General features: G+C 46.2%; 2 protein-coding genes across 18 annotated transcripts in view; one reads left to right on the top strand and one right to left on the bottom strand.

Moving 5' to 3' along the window:
- Nucleotides 1-18,610, top strand: part of ABCD4 (ATP binding cassette subfamily D member 4) — a 179,362-nt gene extending 160,752 nt beyond the window's left edge. For all 17 annotated transcript variants that reach the window (XM_077267421.1, XM_077267406.1, XM_077267407.1 and 14 more), the window contains 6 exons: nucleotides 11,284-11,320; nucleotides 11,618-11,667; nucleotides 13,990-14,042; nucleotides 14,120-14,196; nucleotides 14,305-14,420; nucleotides 16,708-18,610. In XM_077267421.1, coding sequence (XP_077123536.1) covers nucleotides 11,284-11,320; nucleotides 11,618-11,667; nucleotides 13,990-14,042; nucleotides 14,120-14,196; nucleotides 14,305-14,420; nucleotides 16,708-16,776 — 402 coding nt within the window. In that variant the 3' untranslated portion in view covers nucleotides 16,777-18,610. The remainder of the gene's footprint in view (nucleotides 1-11,283; nucleotides 11,321-11,617; nucleotides 11,668-13,989; nucleotides 14,043-14,119; nucleotides 14,197-14,304; nucleotides 14,421-16,707) is intronic.
- VSX2 (visual system homeobox 2) overlaps nucleotides 17,116-18,631 on the bottom strand; it is a 153,338-nt gene continuing 151,822 nt past the window's right edge. Inside the window, exon 5 of the mRNA XM_077267422.1 lies at nucleotides 17,116-17,477. Within this exon, the coding sequence (XP_077123537.1) occupies nucleotides 17,116-17,477 (362 nt within the window). The remainder of the gene's footprint in view (nucleotides 17,478-18,631) is intronic.

The following is an 18,631-nucleotide window of genomic DNA, read 5'->3' as shown; positions in this document are numbered from 1 at the left end:
ATCTAACCATCCACTGCCCTCCATAAATGATGCCAGTTGGGTCGGGACCGAAGAGGGGGGCTCCCCAGATCTCTCATCATCTAATCTCAATCTATCAAGGCTATTATCCATAACTAAATTAAAGTCTCCCATACATATAACCTGTGCGTCTGGATAGTTTAGAGCAAAGCTCATTGCCATCCGGAGGATTGACATATTAGCCGGGGGAGGATTGTAAATACACAAAATTACATATTCACTAGAATTAATTAGCGCATGCACAAAAACAAACCGACCCTCAGAGTCCCTTCGGGCCTCCCTAGCTTCCCATCTGACATCTCTATGTATTAATAATGAAACTCATCTCGAGTAGCTGGTATGGAAAGCATGTATATGCCATTGTACCCACCCGAGCTGTATCTCTGGTCAGGTGTGTCTCTACCAAAGCCACTATAGCGCTGATGGCGTCTGATTTGCGAAAAAATTGTAATTTTCTTTCGGGGGGACTTCATACCTCGTACATTCCATGTCATACATACTATTTCAGATCCCATGCTTACTTATCCAAATATGATATGCGTTATTACTCAGGCAAAGGTAGTGCAAAGAAAACAAGAACATCGTTGGCGGCAGTTTCTACTTAAATAACAAAGAAAACCAATAGAAAAGGAAAAGTTAAACAAGAACCGAACAGTGTAGGAGCAACGTCCTGTGCTCCTGTTATCAAAGAAGTAAGGGGATACTCTCGCTGGAGTCAGCGTCCGGTATAGATGGTAATCTGGACATTTCCAGAGAGAGCTTCATATTTAGTAAGCAGAAGAATTTTACTTGACTAGATGCAGTTAGGATTCCTTTGCACAAGACACCCCATGAGATCGTAGCCATTCAGCTACCTCCGCTGGATCCGTGAAGAACACAGAGGAACCTTTATGAACAACTCGGAGTCGGGCTGGGTAAATCATCGAGTAGATGATGTTTCTGTCTCTAATTTGCTTCTTGATCTCCATAAATCTGGCCCTTTGCTTCTGAAGTTCCATGGAAAAATCCGGAAAGATCAAGACCACAGCCTTATTAAATTTAATGGGGCTTTTCTGCCGCGCCAGTCTCAGAATCGTATCCCTGTCCTTGCAATTGAGGATCCGTGCCAGAAAAGGTCTAGGTGGAGTCCCGGGTGGGAGAGGCTTGGTGGGTACTCGATGGGCTCTTTCCTCAGCAAATGTTGAAGAAAATTCATCTCCCAGAGAAGATTTGAGCCATCCCTCCAAAAATGACTCAGGCTGTTGACCCTCTGTACGTTCTGGCAGACCAATAATTCGAATATTATTCCGGCGCAGTCTGTTCTCTAGGTCATCTGCCTTTTGTTTCCAGGCATTTATGGAGCCAGCTACTTTTGTCAACTTGGCTTCCATGGGTGCAATGGTATCTTCTACATGGGACACCCTCGTCTCCACCTCTGTAATGCGTCCCTTCATAGCTTGCATATCTTGACGGAGGCGTCCCACCTCAGTATGTACATCCTCTATTTTTTCAGTGAGGGATGTTCTGGTTAGGGAAATAGCTTGCATTAATTGTTCAGACTCTTGTTTAAGTGTCAGTTCCTCCTGATCATTTCCCTCAGCACCGTCAGAGGTGTTATTTCTCAGGGTTCGTGTGTTATCAGAGGGATCAACTCTGGCAAACTCTTTTAATTTATCAGCTGCCCCTGATCCTTTGGCACGCTGCATGGTTGGTTAGCAAGGACAGAGTCACAAGACGCAAAGACACAGCAAGGCTATGGAGGAGTAATATCTGCCGTGAGCTGAGGAGTTTTAGATATGGCAATCTCAGGACTCCACTAAAGTGCTGCGCACCAGGGAGGATTCACTGTGTCTGCAGTGACAGCAGCAAGGAGGGGGGGTCCAAGGGCCTTCCAAAGTAATGGCACCGATAGGTAGGGCGTCTTATGACAAATGTGAGAAGCGTAGGGCCCAATTTTCCAGGGCACACTCCACGCTTCCCCTCAGTGTGTCCAGGATATATGGTTAATCACCCACTCATACAGCGCTGCAGGGATGAGAAATGGCGCCGCATCTCCACCTGCTGGAGCGCTCGCTCTGAAGATGGCAGCTGCTTCACACAGGGACTGCCTCTGCCCGAGTCTCCCCCGCTCCCGGTGCACCACAAGCACACAGCACCTACCGCAGGTGCCGGTAACCACCCGGAGATTGAGGGTGAGGTCCCGACTCTGATAAAAATCAGCACCGCGCTTCTTTATAGCAGAGCGCGCTCTGCCGAAAATGGCCGCCTCCTCACTGAGTCCGTCCAGGTCTCCTCAGCCGCCGGAGCTTCCCGGTCACAGCGGTCCCTTCACAGGCTCCAGAGGAGTCGCCCGGAGCCAGGGGAGCTCAGCGGTGATAGATATACCGGCGTATCTGGGGTCTTGAGTGCAGGATTACAGCAGGATTCAGGAGCTCCCTCGCAATGCGTCCTCTCTCCTTCACTACATAGCCACGCCCCCCCCACAGATGGTGTTATGTTTGCATCATGAATTTGTTGAAATTTCATTGAATCCATTCTTCTCTCTACCCGAGAAATGTTCCACGTATCATTGGCTGCAACACAACCCCAAAGGATGATTAATCCACCCCCATGCTTAATGGTTGGTGAGATGTTCTTTTCCTGAAATTCTGTACCCTTTTTATTCAGTTGCCATGACAGCACTAATGAGAGGGGATCCGCCCTTTAGGGACAGGAAACCTACAGAGATAAAAGGGCGGCACCTCTCTCCCGCATCAGTTGGTTTCCTGTCCCTGACAGGGGACCCTGCAGACATACCTTATGAAGAAGGTGAAGATAGAAGATTGTGCCCAGACCCGTCAGGCTGGACCAGGAGGCGGGAGCTCCCCTTCCTCAGTGCTGATCGGAGTGCTGGAGGTGCCGCACCACAGAGGGCTGTGGGGGTAGGCAGCAGCAGGGAAAAAAGCAGACTTCAGGGGGAGTGCTGTCTTTTAGTGTCCCATCGCCGCAGGTACAGGTGCGTATTGTATGGGAGGCCTGTCTTCCGGGACTACGCACGGTGCTGGCGTTCCCTTCCGGCCGGGAGCCAGGTGTCTATTGCAAATGGCGCAGTCAGCAGTTCACCAGGATTGGCCTACTGACCCCATCCGGGGGAGGTACCTGAGCGGGACCTGGCTATTTAAGAGATCCCTATGGGCTACTGCATGCTTCTTATCCATATTGGAAAATGGAGTCCCAGGCGCTGCAGCAATCTCCAGAGCAGCAGTGTCTTTCCTTGGAGGAGCCCCAAGTGTTGAATATTCAGCGAAGGTCCAGTGGCAGTAGTCACCCGGAAAGGGAAAGGACCAGTCAGAAACTTAAGCCTGGAAGATCTTCAAGCCGTAAAGATGATGCACCGGCTGTGAAGGACCCCCCGCAGTCTACTGTACCACTCAGTTACTTTATAGGGGTAAGTAATCTCCGAGAAAGTTCACTTGGTGATGGGTGTCTCCGCTTATGTTCCCTCTCTCCTTATTTATCAGGGAAAGAAACGGTCCACTAAGACTAAGCATAGAGAGTGTGCTGAATGTGGAGTTCCTTGAGGCCATGTTCACACTTTGCGTTTTTTACCGCGGAACTGCGGCGATTTTGATGCTGCGGGTCCGCAGCAGTTTCCATAGCGTTTCCATTTACATGTAAACCCTATGGAAACCGCAAACCGCTGTGCACATGCTGCGGGAAAAACCGCGCAGAAATGCAGCAGTTTAAAACCCGCAGCATGTCACTTCCTTGTGCAGAATCGCTGCGATTCTGCACCCATAGGAATGCATTGAACCGCTTACTTCCCGCATGGGGCTGTGCCCACGTTGCGGGAAGTAAGCGGTTAATGTGCGGGTGGTACCCGGGGTGGAGGAGAGGAGACTCTCCTCCAGGCCCAGGGAACCATATTTGGGGTAAAAAAAGAATAAAAATTAAAAATCATGATATACTCACCTCTCAGCGCTGCACGCGGCCGGCCGGTCAGAGTTACTGTGCGAACAGGACCTGCGGTGACGGCGCGGTCACATGACCGTGATGACGCCCGGGTCACATGACCGTGACGTCACGAAGGTCCTTCTCGGCACAGCATCTTTGGAACCGGACCGCCGTGTGCAGCGCCGAGGAGATCCGGACATCGGAGGGTGAGTATAACCAATTTTTATTATTTTTAACATTACTATTGATGCTGAATATTGCTGCATATGCAGCATCAATAGTATAGGAGTAATCCCGCAGTGGAAATTGCAAAACAAACCGCGATAAATCTACAGGGATAACCGCAGCGGTTTTGCCCTGCAGATTTATCAATTCCGCTGCGGGAGAACCCGCAGATGGACGCCGCAAAGTGTGAACATGGCCTTACCGGACAACCACATAAAGAAGCTATGTGGACCTTGTATTCAGCATTTGGTAGCGGAGGAGACACCAGACTTTGTTACCAGCCTGAGACAGATGGTCAGGCAGGAGGTCAGAGGTTCGGTCAAATCTCTTTCCCAGGATAGGGAGATTAGAGGAAGAGAGCCCAGATCCCCCATTTCAATTGAGGACAGTGATTCAGGGGAGTGAAGATCAGATTCTCCTTTATCTTCCGAAGGTAGCGTCAAAGTTCCACAGACTTCAGGAAATAAATCTCCCCACTTTTTGTGCTAATCCTAAAAATCAAAAAGAACTCAAACTCCATTCATTAGATGTTAAAAGATGTCTTCTCAGATATATAACTTTAACAGACCCCTGGAAAAAAGATAGTTCTTTGTTCGTATCCTTTCAGGGAGTCAGGAAAGGGTTTAGGGTGTCCAAAAACACATTAGGTAGATGGATTAGGGAAGGGATATCTTTGGCTTATTCAGCAGGTGGCCTAGAAGTCCCGGAAGACATAAGAGCTCATTCCACTCGGGCCATGGCGACATCCTGGGCGGAAAGGTCTGAGGTGTCGATTGAGGATATATGTAAGGCAGCCACATGGTCATCTCCATCTGCTTTCTTTAAACATTATAGATTAGATTTGGGTGGCTCCTCCGATCTCACATCGGGTGCTGGAAGCAGTAGTCCCTCCCTAAGACTCTTTTCTCTGTAAATCTCTTGTTAGTGCTGTCATGGCGACTGAATAAATACTCAAGCTACTTACCGGTAGCGGTGTTTTTCAGGAGCCCATGACAGCACTCCTATATTCCCTCCCTTTATACTGGCATGGCTTATCACCACTTGTTTATATAAAGTTTTCAGCATATTCACAGGGTGAAATGGATAAATTATTTTTGTGCTACTAACCAAGGAGGTCCTCTCATGCTCTGTAATCCAACTGATGCGGGAGAGAGGTGCCGCCCTTTTATCTCTGTAGGTTTCCTGTCCCTGAAGGGCGGATCCCCTCTCGTTAGTGCTGTCATGGGCTCCTGAAAAACACCGCTACCAGTAAGTAGCTTGAGTATTTTTATCCACTCATACCTTTGATCATTGTGAACAAAGAGTTCTATTTTATCCTCATCGGCCCACAGAACTTGTTTCCAAAACGCATCAGTCTTGTTTAGATGTTCCTTTGCATACTTCTGATGCTGAATTCTATAGTGAGGACGCATGAGAGGTTTTCTTCTGATGATTCTTCCATGAAGGCCATATTTGTGCAGGTGTCTCTGAACAGTAGAACAATGTATCACAACTCCAGAGTCTGCTAAATCTTACTGTAGATCTTTTGCAGTCAAGCGGGGGTTCTGATTTGCCTCTCTAGCAACCCTACGAGCAGCTCTCAACGAAATTTTGCTTGGTCTTCCAGACCTTATCTTGACCTCCACTGTTTTTGGTAACTGCCATTTCTTAATTGCATTTCAAACTGAGGAAAGGGCGACTTGAAAATGCTTTGCTATCTTCTTATAGCCTTCTCCTGTTTGTGGGCCTCTCAACATTTTCATTTTCTGAGTGCTCGGCAGCTGCTTAGAAGAACCCATGGCTGCTGGTTTTTGGCACAAGGTTAGAGACGGCTGGATTTTTATAAAGATGGGAAATTTGCATCACCTGGCCTTTCATAAGGATGATAGTGAACAAGCCATAACCCTAACACTCTAATTAAGGTCTGAAAAGGTTTCAAAAAGTTTTCGAAAAGGTTTTGACCAAGGTGGTCAAAGTTGTCTGAGAAGGCAAATCTCCAAGTATGCCCAACTTTTTTTTTATCTGTCCATTTTCCTTTTTGTATTTTTTAAAATGAAAAAATGATCTTACTTTTTTTTGTTGCCTCATATATAAAGGAAAAGTGTCATCCTAACTTTAGGCTTTTTAGAGATCATTTCATCTTCAACTTGCTTAACTGTTCACAATAACAGTAATTTTCACCAGGGGTGCCAAACTTTTACATGCCACTGTATGTAACGTTGCAGATATCTGTGGCTCTGTGTGTCATGTGTCGTATATATCTGTGGCTCTATGTAATTCTATGGGATATGCAACCTGGAGGTCACACAGATTCCACCACTAATACCTTTTTGTCAAAGATGACACAGGAGAGATCACACAGAACAAACAGCTGCAACCAGTTTTTTATGGGATGCAACTCTGCTTCCTCCCATCGTCAGGGCAATTACACAATTGACTGAAGAGTGATTGACGAGGCCACAGCTGCTTTCATTACTAGGCCGTTTATTGGGAAACTCGCAGTGAGCATATGGTATGTACACCTCCGATGCCAACACATAGAATATATATACACTGCTCAAAAAACTAAAGGGAACACTTAAACAGCACATTGTAACTCCAAGTAAATCACACTTCTGTGAAATCAACCTGTCCAGTTATGAAGCAACACTGATTGTGAATCAATGTCCCCTGCTGTTGTGCAAAGGGAACAGACAACGGGTAGAATTGATAGGCAATTAGAGAGACACCCCCCCCCCCCCCATAAAGGAATGTTTCTGCTGGGGGTGACCACAGACCATTTCTCTGTTCTCATCCTTTATTACTATTGTTGTGGTCACACTTTGTCATTGCTCTCACCCCTAGAGGTACAGTAGCATGAGGCGGTGTCTACAACCCACAGAAGTTGCTCAGGTAGTGCAGCTCATCCAGGATGCCACATCAATTCGAGCTGTGGCAAGAAGGGTAGCTGTGTCTGTCAGAGTATGGATTAGATATCAGGAAACAGGCCAGTTCACCAGGATATGTGGAGTGGGCTGTAGGAGGGCAACAATCCTACTTTGTGCAAGGAGGAACAGGAGGATCAGTGCCAGAGTCCTGCAAAATGATCTCCAGCAGGCCACTAACATACATGTGTCAAACTGTCAAAACTGACTCCATGAGGGTGGTTTGAGGTCCTGACGACCACAAGTGGGTGTTGTGCTTACAACCCAACACCATGCAGGGTGATTGGCATTTGCCAGAGAACACCAAGATTGGCAGATTCAACATTGGCACCATGTGCTCTTCATGGATGAGAGCAGGTTCACACTGAGCACATGTGACAGACTTGACAAGAGTCTGGAGACGCCGTGGAGAACGTTCTGCTGCCTGCAACATCCTCCAGCATAACCGGTTTGGCAGTGGGTCAGTAATGGTGTGGAGAGGCACTTCTTTGGAGGGCCGCACACCCTCCATGTGCTAACCAGATGTACCCTGGCTACCATTAGGTACGTGGATGAAAACCTCAGACCCATTGTGAGACCATATGGAGGTGCAGTGAGCCCTGGGTTCCATCTGATTCATGACAATGCTATGCCTGATGTGGCTGAAGTGTGTCAACAATTTTGGCATGATGAAGGCATTGATGCTGTGGACTGGCCTGCTCTTTCCCCAGACCTAAAGTGAATCAAGAACATTTGGGACATCATGTCTGGTTCCATCCACCAACGGCACGTTGTACCACAGACTGTCCAGAAGTTGAATGATGCTTTAATCCAGGTCTGAGAGGAGATCCCCCAGGAAAGCATCAACCGCCTCATGAGGACCATGCCCATGCATTGTAGGGAGGTCACACAGGAACGTGAGGCCACACACACTACTGAGCATCATTTCCTTGTCTTGAAGCATTTCCACCGAAGTTGGATCAGCCTGTAATTTGATTTTCCACTCTGATTATCATTCCAAACCCAGACCTCCATGGGATAATAATTTTGATTTACATTGATCATTTTTATGCTTTATTGTTCTCAACACATTCCACTATGTAATGAATAAAGATTTGCAACAGGAATATTTCATTCAGTGATATCTAGGATGTGGGATTTTACTGTTCCCTTCATTTTTTTGAGCAGTGTATAACTGCTAGCTCCACAAGAACAAAAGAACTACTAGCTGCCACCACCAGTAGTTTATGCAGACCAATTGAACACCCGTTTCAGGCAACATATGGCTTCATGGCATGTGGTTTACAGAGCAAGAAGAACTGAGGTATTACATTTTATATATTTAATCTGGAAAGATAGATGGTGTTTGTAAAAACATACAAGATTATGGGAACAAAAGAATATTATATATACAGCTACATGAAATAAGAGTTAACAAAAGAGATGTACTAAACCTGATATTGCTGAATGGGTCTTAACTTTTTTTTTAACTATAACATTTTTTATTAAAATATACTATCATGATTTAAAACATATTGTCAATCAATCACTTTACATCATCACATCATATTCTCTTATTTTCCTCAGTAGTTAACAGTTAAACAGTAATAATAACTTCTTATCATAACAAATCAAAATCACGAGCTCCTGGTAAAATCCTAAATGTGCATCACTGGCTGAACTTATAGTATTGTAGTATTGGTGAATGATCATTGTCTCTCTGGGAAAATAATCGCTTCATCTGCTAATGGCTCTTATCTTTATGGAGGTAAGCACTCTGATTAGGAAAATGGACCACTCTCACAGTGAACTGTGTCTTCCAGAATGACAATGTCAGAGACCCAAACTTTCATTTTCATTAGCCCACTGCTACACCTCCTCTTGGTGAGCTAATGTAGGGGCTCGTTGTGGGATGTGCTAGAACTTTCAGAATTTTATGAGGTCCCCAACTTAAGGATATCTTCGCCCCTGGTGGTACCAGGCGGTAGATATCGTGATCATGTTTCTTATCATGATTTTATCTGCCTATAGAAATGAAACATGGCATGGATAGCATCATCTGTCGGTACAATATTGATATGGAGGGGTTAGAATGGCCTTAAGGTGATGTTAAGGAATGTTCATCACTTCCCTACGACACTGAAAATATATATCAATGCAAAGCCCAATATTCATATCTGGAAACCGGAGATAGAGTGTGTAATTGCAATCATCCATTTTTCTTTTAAGAGAACAAGAGTTAAAGGGGTATTCCCATCTCCAAGATCCTATCCCAATATGTAGTAGGTGTAATAATAATATTATTAGCAAATACCTCCAATTAGATATATAGTATAGTTTTTCTGATTCGCTGTCTCTTTCCTCATGTGCAGGCATTGCAGTATCTTGGGTATCCATGGTTACGACCACTAGCAACTAGCTGTCACTATATCAGTGGTCGTAACCATGGATACCTAAGGTCCTGCACGTGAGGAAAGAGAAATTGCGATTCAGAAGAACTATACTACATTTCTAATTGGAGGTATTTGTTATTATAATTATTATTACACCTTCTACATTTTGGGATAGGATATTAGAACAGAGGGAATACCCCTTTAGCTCTGAAATTGTTCGTTTTTCCACTTTTCTGCCTCTTGAATATACAGATTTAAGACTGTGTATCTCTTTCCCAGCAAATCTCCCTGCTGTATTTAAATGTTCACTGCAGTGGGCTCCTACTTCAAAAGAGTTGAAGTGTCAGCTCTCTCCATCTCTTAATTCCCCTCTTTTAATTAGTTTTTCTATTCTTCAGTAATAATTAGTCCCATATATTCAATGTGAGGTGGACATGTCCCCTCCCTGGAGAGGTCTGTATGTATTTACATTTTTCTGTATGAAAGGTAAAATATGCCAAAATACACACACAAGCATAAAAGGTGTGTGAGCCATATAAATACAGACATGAGTGTATCTGACATTCTGGGCATTCTATGTACTTTATCAGGGAGGTTTTGATTTTGAACAATGCTCTTCTGTACCGGATGATGATGATGAATGCCACACAACTCCAGGCACATTTAAGGGAGGTGAGAGTCATCCAAGTGTCGTGTCAGACCATTCAAAACGGTTAACAACAGCGTGGTCTGCGTGATGGACCACCTGCAAGGTATCTGACTCCACCACGAGACACATGCGTCACCACAGGGAGCTTCTACGCTGGGCAAGGGACCAGGGTCCTCAGTGCTGTTCACTGATGAAAGTCCATTCACGCTGAGCAGAAATGATGATGGAGACGTCCAGGAGAGCGCTATGCACCAGCCACTGTTTCCACCAGACGAGCCTTTAGTAGTGGTGTTAGTGTGGGCAGTTGTATCTAATCCATACAGTACTGCCCTACACTGTGTGACAAGCCTCTAGTACTAGAATAGCATGATTAACCCAGTCATTGTGCCTTTGCATGAACAACACCGGGCCTCATGTTCAGGGACGACAATGCTCCAGCTCATCAAGGTCGCATCATTAAGGGAAAGCGCTGGAGTCTGGGGCACCTCAGATGGAGTGGCCTGCACTTTCTCCAGATCTAAATCCCATTGAAAACCTATGGGATCAGCTGAGTTGCTGTGTAGAGGCTCGTAACTCTCTACCCCAGAAACTCAATGATCTGAGAGCCGCCCTTCAAAAAGTGTGTGGTACTAAAGCAGACAACTTCACTTGTGACCAGCAGGAGACATCGTTGTCAGATGTAATTGTTGCTGAAGGCCACAGGACAAGTTATTGACACAGTGACATTTATAGTTGGGGTATACCACCACTGGTGATGGCTTATGGTTCAATAAATTGTTTGAGATGAGAAAATCACCATCGCTGCTCCCTACTGTCAGGATAAAATATCACTGGAACGGCAACTTTTTACGTTTTCTATAAATTTTGCCTGAGAGCCAAATATCCCTAACTTTTTACGAGCAGTGTATATCTGTGGCTCTATTTGTGTTGTGTTACAGATATCCAAAGCTCTGTTTGTATTGTGTCACAGATATGTGGCTCGGTATGTAGTAGTCTGTTGTATGTAGTGTCACAGGTATCCGTGGCTGTTTGTATTATGTCACAGATATCTGTGGCTTTGTTTGTATTGTGTCACAGATATCCGTGGCTATCTATATAGTGTGTATAAAGTACATGTTTTTAAATGAACCTACTCTTGTCTCATTGTTCTGAATCATAGACAGAAGATACAGCAGAATAATACATTTTCTGTCTCTGATTTCAGGTAATTTACCCTTTGAATGAAGTTTACCCGAATTCAGGTGCGAGCTGCTACTTTTCAACCTCTTGGCGTCGGTGGTACAGACACGTTTTATCTCAGACTTCATGTTACCTTGACTTTTAAGTTGAGCACATACTTATCCCTACACAAAAGGGCACATAGCAATCAGAGGCCACGTCATGCAGGCAGTGGCCTGGAGCATGTGTTTTGTAACTCACCCACTTACAACTGTGGGGCCAGACCTTCTGTAATAGCAGCAACATGAAGCTCATTTGTATAAGTGGGGTGCAGAGGGTCTCCAGATCTGCTTCTAATCCCTCCTCCTCTCTGCCTTCAGGACATGTTGATGATGACAGGATTCTGAGGTCATTGGATATGTCAGGGCTGGTAAGAAACTACAGAAATTATGTGTTGTCACATGTGACTCTCACCCTCCACTATATACACATGTCTGATCTGTGTAATCCACGAGTGGCCCTCACCCTCCACTATATACTGATGTATGATGAGTGGGGTCCACGTGTGATCCTCACCCTCCACTAATATATATATATATACACACACACACAGAGATGTATGACCTGTGCAGTCCACGTGTGGCCCTCACCCTCCACTATATATACAGATGTATGATCTGCGTAGTCCGTGTGTGACTCTCACCCTCCACCATATGCAAATTTATCATCTGTGAGGTTCACAGGTGACCCTCACGATCTACTAGATACACATGTATGATCTGTGTAGTCCACGTGTGCCTCTCCCTCCACTATATACACATGTATGATCTGTGTAGTCCATGTGTAGCTCTCAACCTCCACTATATATACAGATGTATGATCTGTGTAGTCCATGCGTGACCCTAACCCTCCACTATATACAAATGCATGATCTGTGTAGCCCACGTGTGACCCTCACCCTCCACTATATGTATACAGATGTATGGTCTGTGTGACCTTCACCCTCCACTATATTACACATGCATGATCTGTGTAGTCCACGTGTGACCCTCACCCTCCGCTATATAAGCTCAGATGTATGATCTGTGTAGTCAACGTGTTACCCTCACTCTCCACTATAAACACATGCATCATCTGTGTAGTCCACATGTGACCTTCACCCTCCACTATAAACACATGCATCATGTGTGCAGTCCACTTTTGACCCTCACCTTCCACTATATACACATGCATTATCTGTGTAGTCCACGTGTGACCCTCACCCTCCACTATATATGCAGATGTGTGATTTGTGTAGTCCATGTGTGACCCTCATCCTCCACTATAGATGCACAGATGTATGATCTGTGTAGTCCATGTGTGGCCCTCAATCTACTCTATATACAGATGCATGATCTGTGTAGTCCATGTGTGGCCATCACACTCCACTATATATACATGTATGACCTGTGTAGTCCTCGTGTGAACCTCACCCTCCACTATATACACAAAAAATTATCTGTGTAGTTCACGTGTGAACTTCACCATCCACTATAAACACATGCATGATCTGTGTAGTCCACGTGTGACTCTCACCCTCCACTATATATACACATGTATAATCTGTGTAGTCCACCTGACTCTCACCCTCCACTATAAACACATGCATCATCTGTGTAGTCCACATGTGACCCTCACCCTCCACTATATACACATGCATGATCTGTGTAGTCCACGTGTGACCCTCACCCTCCGCTATATAAGCTCAGATGTATTATCTGTGTAGTCAACGTGTTACCCTCACTCTCCACTATATACACATGCATGATCTGTGTAGTTCATGTGTGACACTCACCCTCCACTATATATGCAGATGTATGATCTGTTTAGTCCAGGTGTGACCCTCACCCTCCACTATATAGACATGCATGATCTGTGTAGTCCACATGTGACCCTCACCATCCACTATAAACACATGCGTGAACTGTGTAGTCCACGTGTGACTCTCACACTCTACGTTATACACATGTATGATCCGTGTAGTCCACGTGTGACCCTCACCCTCCACTATATAAGCACAGATGTATGATCTGTGTAGTCCACTAGTTACCCTCACCCTCCACTATATACACATGTATGATCTGTGTAGGCCACATGTGACCCTCACCCTCCACTATAAACATATGCATCATCTGTGTAGTCCACATGTGACCCTCACCCTCCCCTATATACACATGCATGATCTGCGTAGTCCACGTGTGACCCTCACCCTCCGCTATATAAGCTCAGATGTATTATCTGTGTAGTCAACGTGTTACCCTCACTCTCCACTATATACACATGTATGATCTGTGTAGTCCACGTATGGCCCTCACCAACCACTATATACACATGTATGCATGTATGATATGTGTAGTCCATGTGACCCTCACCATCCACTGTGTATGCAGATGTATGATCTTTGTAGTCCATATGTGACCCTCACCCTCCACTACACACGTGTGATCTTTGTAGTCCACATGTGACCCTAACCCTCCACTATATTTACAGATATATGTGTAGTCCACGTGTGACCCACGCCTTCCATTATATACACATGTATGATCTGTGTAGTCCACAAGTGAGTCTAACCCTCCACATACACATAGGTGGACAGTGTTCGTGTGTCACCTTTCTCCGTACATGTTTCTCATAGACAGATTGTGATGTGGATCACTTGTAGATATTTGATCCTTTGCCGATATCCGTTAACCTTGGTTATTTTTCACTGCAGACATGTTTATTGAGCAGAACAGGAGGTCTGGACAATAAAGTGGATTGGAAGTGGTGAGTCTGCTGACTGCTACCGCCTCATATTGGAGTGCACTGACTACATACGTATTATATGTCCTTCGTTCCTTCAGGTCGGAGATTCTGTCACCTGGAGAAATGCAGCGTTTGGCATTTTCTCGGCTCTTTTACCTAGAGCCAAAATATGCAGGTGAGCTGGCAAAGCGTGCCTGGAGATGCGTGCTTATCCTGGGAGTGCGGCTGGCTGGAGATTATATAGATGAGGACTCATCTCTCCTTTTTCCTCCCTTTGTGTCAGTCCTGGATGAGGCAAGCAGCGCACTTAGCGAGGACACAGAGGTTGAGTTGTATACACGCTGCAGACAACTGGGAATGACACTGATCAGCGTGGGACACCGACACAGCCTCAGAAAGGTGACCCTCACAATATACATTCTAGTGTGAGACGCAGGCACAGCCCCAGAGAGGTGCCCTTCACGGTACACATCCCAGCGTGGGACACAGGTGCAGCCTCAGAGAGGCGATCCTCACAGTATACATCCTAGCGTGGGACACAGGCGCAGCTCAGAGAGGTGACCTTCACAGAATACATCCTAGCGTGGGGCACAGGCGCAGCCTCAGGGAGGTAACCCTCACAGTATACATCCTAGCATGGGATGTGGACGCAGCCTCAGAGAGATGACCCTCAAAGTATACATGCTAGCGTGGGTCACAAGCGCAGCTTCAGAGAGGTGACCCTCACAGTATACATCTAGTGTGGGACACAGACCAGCCTCAGAGAGTTGACCCTCACAGTATACATGCTAGCGTGGGTCACAAGCGCAGCTTCAGAGATGTGACCCTCACAGTATACATCTAGTGTGGGACACAGACCAGCCTCAGAGAGTTGACCCTCACAGTATACATCCTAGCGTGGGACGTGGGTGCAGCCTTAGAGAGGTGACCCCGACAGTGCTCATCCTAGTGTGGTACGTGGTCATAACCTCAGAGCGGTGACCCTCACAACATACAGCCTAGCATGGGATGTGGACGCAGTCTCAGAGAGGTGACCCTCACAGTGTACATCCTAGTGTGGGACGTGGATATAGCCTTAGAGGGGTGACCTTCACAGTATACATCCTTCTGTGGGACGTGGACTTGGCCTAAGAGAGGTGACCCTCACAGTATACATTCTAGCGTGGGATGTGGACACAGCCTCAGAGAGGTGACCCTCACAGTATACAGTCCTGGAGCAGGGGAACAAGTTTGGCTTTGGGGGTGACAGGTCTTTTGCAGGTGCAGGTCTTTTCAGGTCAGACAGCATTCACATAACCAATGTATATTCCTACATGTCGTGGTCTGTGCCAGTCATCAAAGGTTGCGGGTCTGCCTGTGTGCCAGGTCACTAAGGAGCACAGAGCTACATCGTTGTGAGCAAGGAAAGGCTATGATCGTGCAACTCTCTTCTGCTTTGAATCTCTTGGGGCATCTGGGACTGTGCTGGCACTGTTATATATGTGAGCCCAGGCAGTATTATTACTGGACTCATCTGGGGAGCACTGGCACTGTTATATTTGTGAGTGCAGGCAGTAGTATTCGTGCAGGTATCTGGGGCAGCGCTGGCACTGTTATTTGCGAGTGCAGGCAGTTTTATTAATGCAGGCATCTTGGCGAGCGCTGGCACTGTTTTATTTGTGAGTGCAGGCAGTTTTATTAATGCAGGCATCTTGGCGAGCGCTGGCACTGTTTTATTTGTGAGTGCAGGCAGTTTTATTAATGCAGGCATCTTGGCGAGCGCTGGCACTGTTTTATTTGTGAGTTCAGGCAGTATTAGTGTGGCCATGTGGGGGAGTGCTGGCACTGTTATATGTGTGACTTCAGGCAGTATCATTAGTGCGGGCATCTTAGGGAGTGCTGGCCCTGTTATATTTGTGAGTGCAGATAGTATTACTAGTGCGGGCATCTGGGGCGACACTGACACTGTTATGTTTGTGAGTGCAGGCAGTATTATTAGTGTGGGCATCTTAGGGAGTGCTGGCCCTGTTATATTTGTGAGTGCAGATAGTATTACTAGTGCGGGCATCTGGGGCGACACTGACACTGTTATGTTTGTGAGTGCAGGCAGTATTATTAGTGTGGGCATCTTGGGGAAGAGCTGGTAATGTTAACTTTGTGAGTGCAGGCAGTTTTAATAGTGCAAGCATCTGGGGGAGTGCTGGCCCTGTTATATTTGTGGATGCAGGCAGTATTATTAGTGTAGGCATCTGGGGCAGTGCTGGCACTGTTATTTGTGAGAGTGCAGGTAGTATTAGTTCGGGCATCTTATGGAGCGCTGGCACTGTTATATGTGTGCATACAGGCAGTATTAGTGTGGACATTTGGGGGAGCGCTGGTACCGTTATGTGAGAGTGCTGGCAGTATTATTAGTGTGGGTATCTGGGAGAGCACTGGCACTGTTATATGTGAGAGGGCAGGCAGTATTATTTTGGGAGGAATCTGGGGCAGCGCTGGCACTGTTATATTTGTGAGGGCTGGCAGTTTTATTACTGGAGGGACATCTGGGAAAGTGCTGGCACTGTTATATGTGTGAGGGCAGGTAGTATTATTCCTGGGGTATATGGGGCAGCGCTGGCACTTTTATATGTGTGAGTGCGAGCATCTTACGGAGCACTGGTACGGTTGTTTGCCGGGCACCTGCTTATTGCTCTTCTTCTTTTTGCAGTTTCATGACCTGGAATTAAAGCTTGGACCTGATGGGCACTGGGACTTGAGTCGTGTAATGAGACAGTAGAGTGCAGGAGAGAAGTGATGAGAGGTGCTATGGACTGTCTGCAGCCCTCCAATCCGTAACCTGTGCAGCTTTCACTTCCATCTGTGCACTGATGGGCATCTGACAGCAGGGTGGGCTTCCATTGCCCTTTCCTCACAGCCCAGACCCCTGTGGTGAATCTGTACCAACTGTTGTGTGCACACAGCGCCTCACTATGTACATCCAGCTTTATTATACTGCAGGTCAGACCTATGGGAATGTAATGTCTCTGTACAATATTTACACCTGTCCCCTTCCTGCCACCGCTCTGCTGCCCACCGCATGCATGCTACCACGTGGACACAGACCCTTCCCAGTCCTTCACAATGAAGCTTTGCATTGGTCTCCCTGTGACTGTCCTTCCTCGCCACCTTCCTCTCCTCCATCCTGCTTTCTGGCAGGAGTCTCACAGTTCGTGCTCTGGAGGACTTTGGCGCTGTGTTCTTGAGCCCGTGCTCGCAGGGCAGCAATGCTGTTCTCTCTCAGTTCCTCCTCAGTGATGGAGCTTGGTGGATCCGCTTCTGTCCTCTCGCTGTTTTCTGGCTGGTTGGATATTGCTGGTAGCTCCCTCTCCGGCTGTGGTATTGCATCTGCCGCCTCCAAGGACTTTTTGTGCATTCCTGCAAAGAATTGTTGGTATTCGGGTTTAGAAAATCGTCTGGGCATTGACAGGTCATCGTGAACTGAAAATGGCAAAGACAAAAAAGAATTTAGGAGACTTGTGGAAGAGATGCAAATGGTTGTCCAGAATTGACCCTGCAGCCAACAGATTTTACATTTCAACAGGAGCCATCCGAGCCCTGGGTCGAGACCACCCTGCGAGTCCCAGCACACAGATTGTAGAAGAGGGGTCTGCATATCCATGATGGCTCGAGGACCCTGTGACTGCCTTATCTGTTATGGGATTCTGACATCACTCACATGGGAATTATAACTTTTTACATTTTTTTTAGCTTTTATTTTGGGTATAACTAGTGATGTGTCCTTTAGGTACACCTCCAAATAATGTCTGTGGGGTAGCAGCAGGCTGAGCGTCCTACACATTATGTTGTGCCTGAGAATGGACACCTGTGCTTCAGTCACATGCGCCACGTGTAGGGTTTGCTAGATCTAATTAGATTGTAAGCTCCTGTGAACAGGAAATTCCGTGATGATGAGGATCCCTGCCTGTACAATGCTGCGGAGGACATCACCGAGACTGAAGATGGAACCACATGAGGGTATGAAGGCTATGGAGACATGGCCTACACTACGGGACAGCCCATCACCTGGAAGATCACTACATTCAGTAGTTACAGCTCCACAGTGCCTTGAAAAATTCTTCATACCCCAAGAACTTTTCCACATTTTTCATGTTACACCACAAACTTAAATGTTTTTATTGGGATTTTATGTGACACCAGCACAAAGTAGCGAGCATCTGTGAAGTGTAAATTTGAAAAACTTTAATAATATAAATCTGAACATTGTGAGGTGCATTTGGATTCAGCCCCAGTCAGTACTTTATAGGACCACCTTTATTTCCTGCAGTCTTTTGGGGTCTGTCGCTACCACCTTTCTTTGCCGCAGTCTTTTGGGGTCTGTCTCTACCACCTTTCTTTGCTGCAGTATGCAGTATTTTGGGGTCTGCCGCTACCATGTTTGCACATCTAGAGGTGACATTTTTGCCCTACTTCTTTGCACACCCACCCTCAATGTATATACATGAGTTTGTTAGTCTGTAGATCAGCTCCATATTGGGCTATGCTTTCCATGTGTTCAGTGGATAAGTAGAAGATTTCATGTAATTAAACTCTAGAGACCCCTGACCATATAATGGACATGTAGACCCCACATC

The sequence above is a fragment of the Ranitomeya variabilis genome, chromosome 1, assembly GCF_051348905.1.
Source record: "Ranitomeya variabilis isolate aRanVar5 chromosome 1, aRanVar5.hap1, whole genome shotgun sequence".
Classification (NCBI taxonomy): domain Eukaryota; kingdom Metazoa; phylum Chordata; class Amphibia; order Anura; family Dendrobatidae; genus Ranitomeya; species Ranitomeya variabilis.
This window is presented reverse-complemented; position numbering and strand designations above follow the sequence as displayed.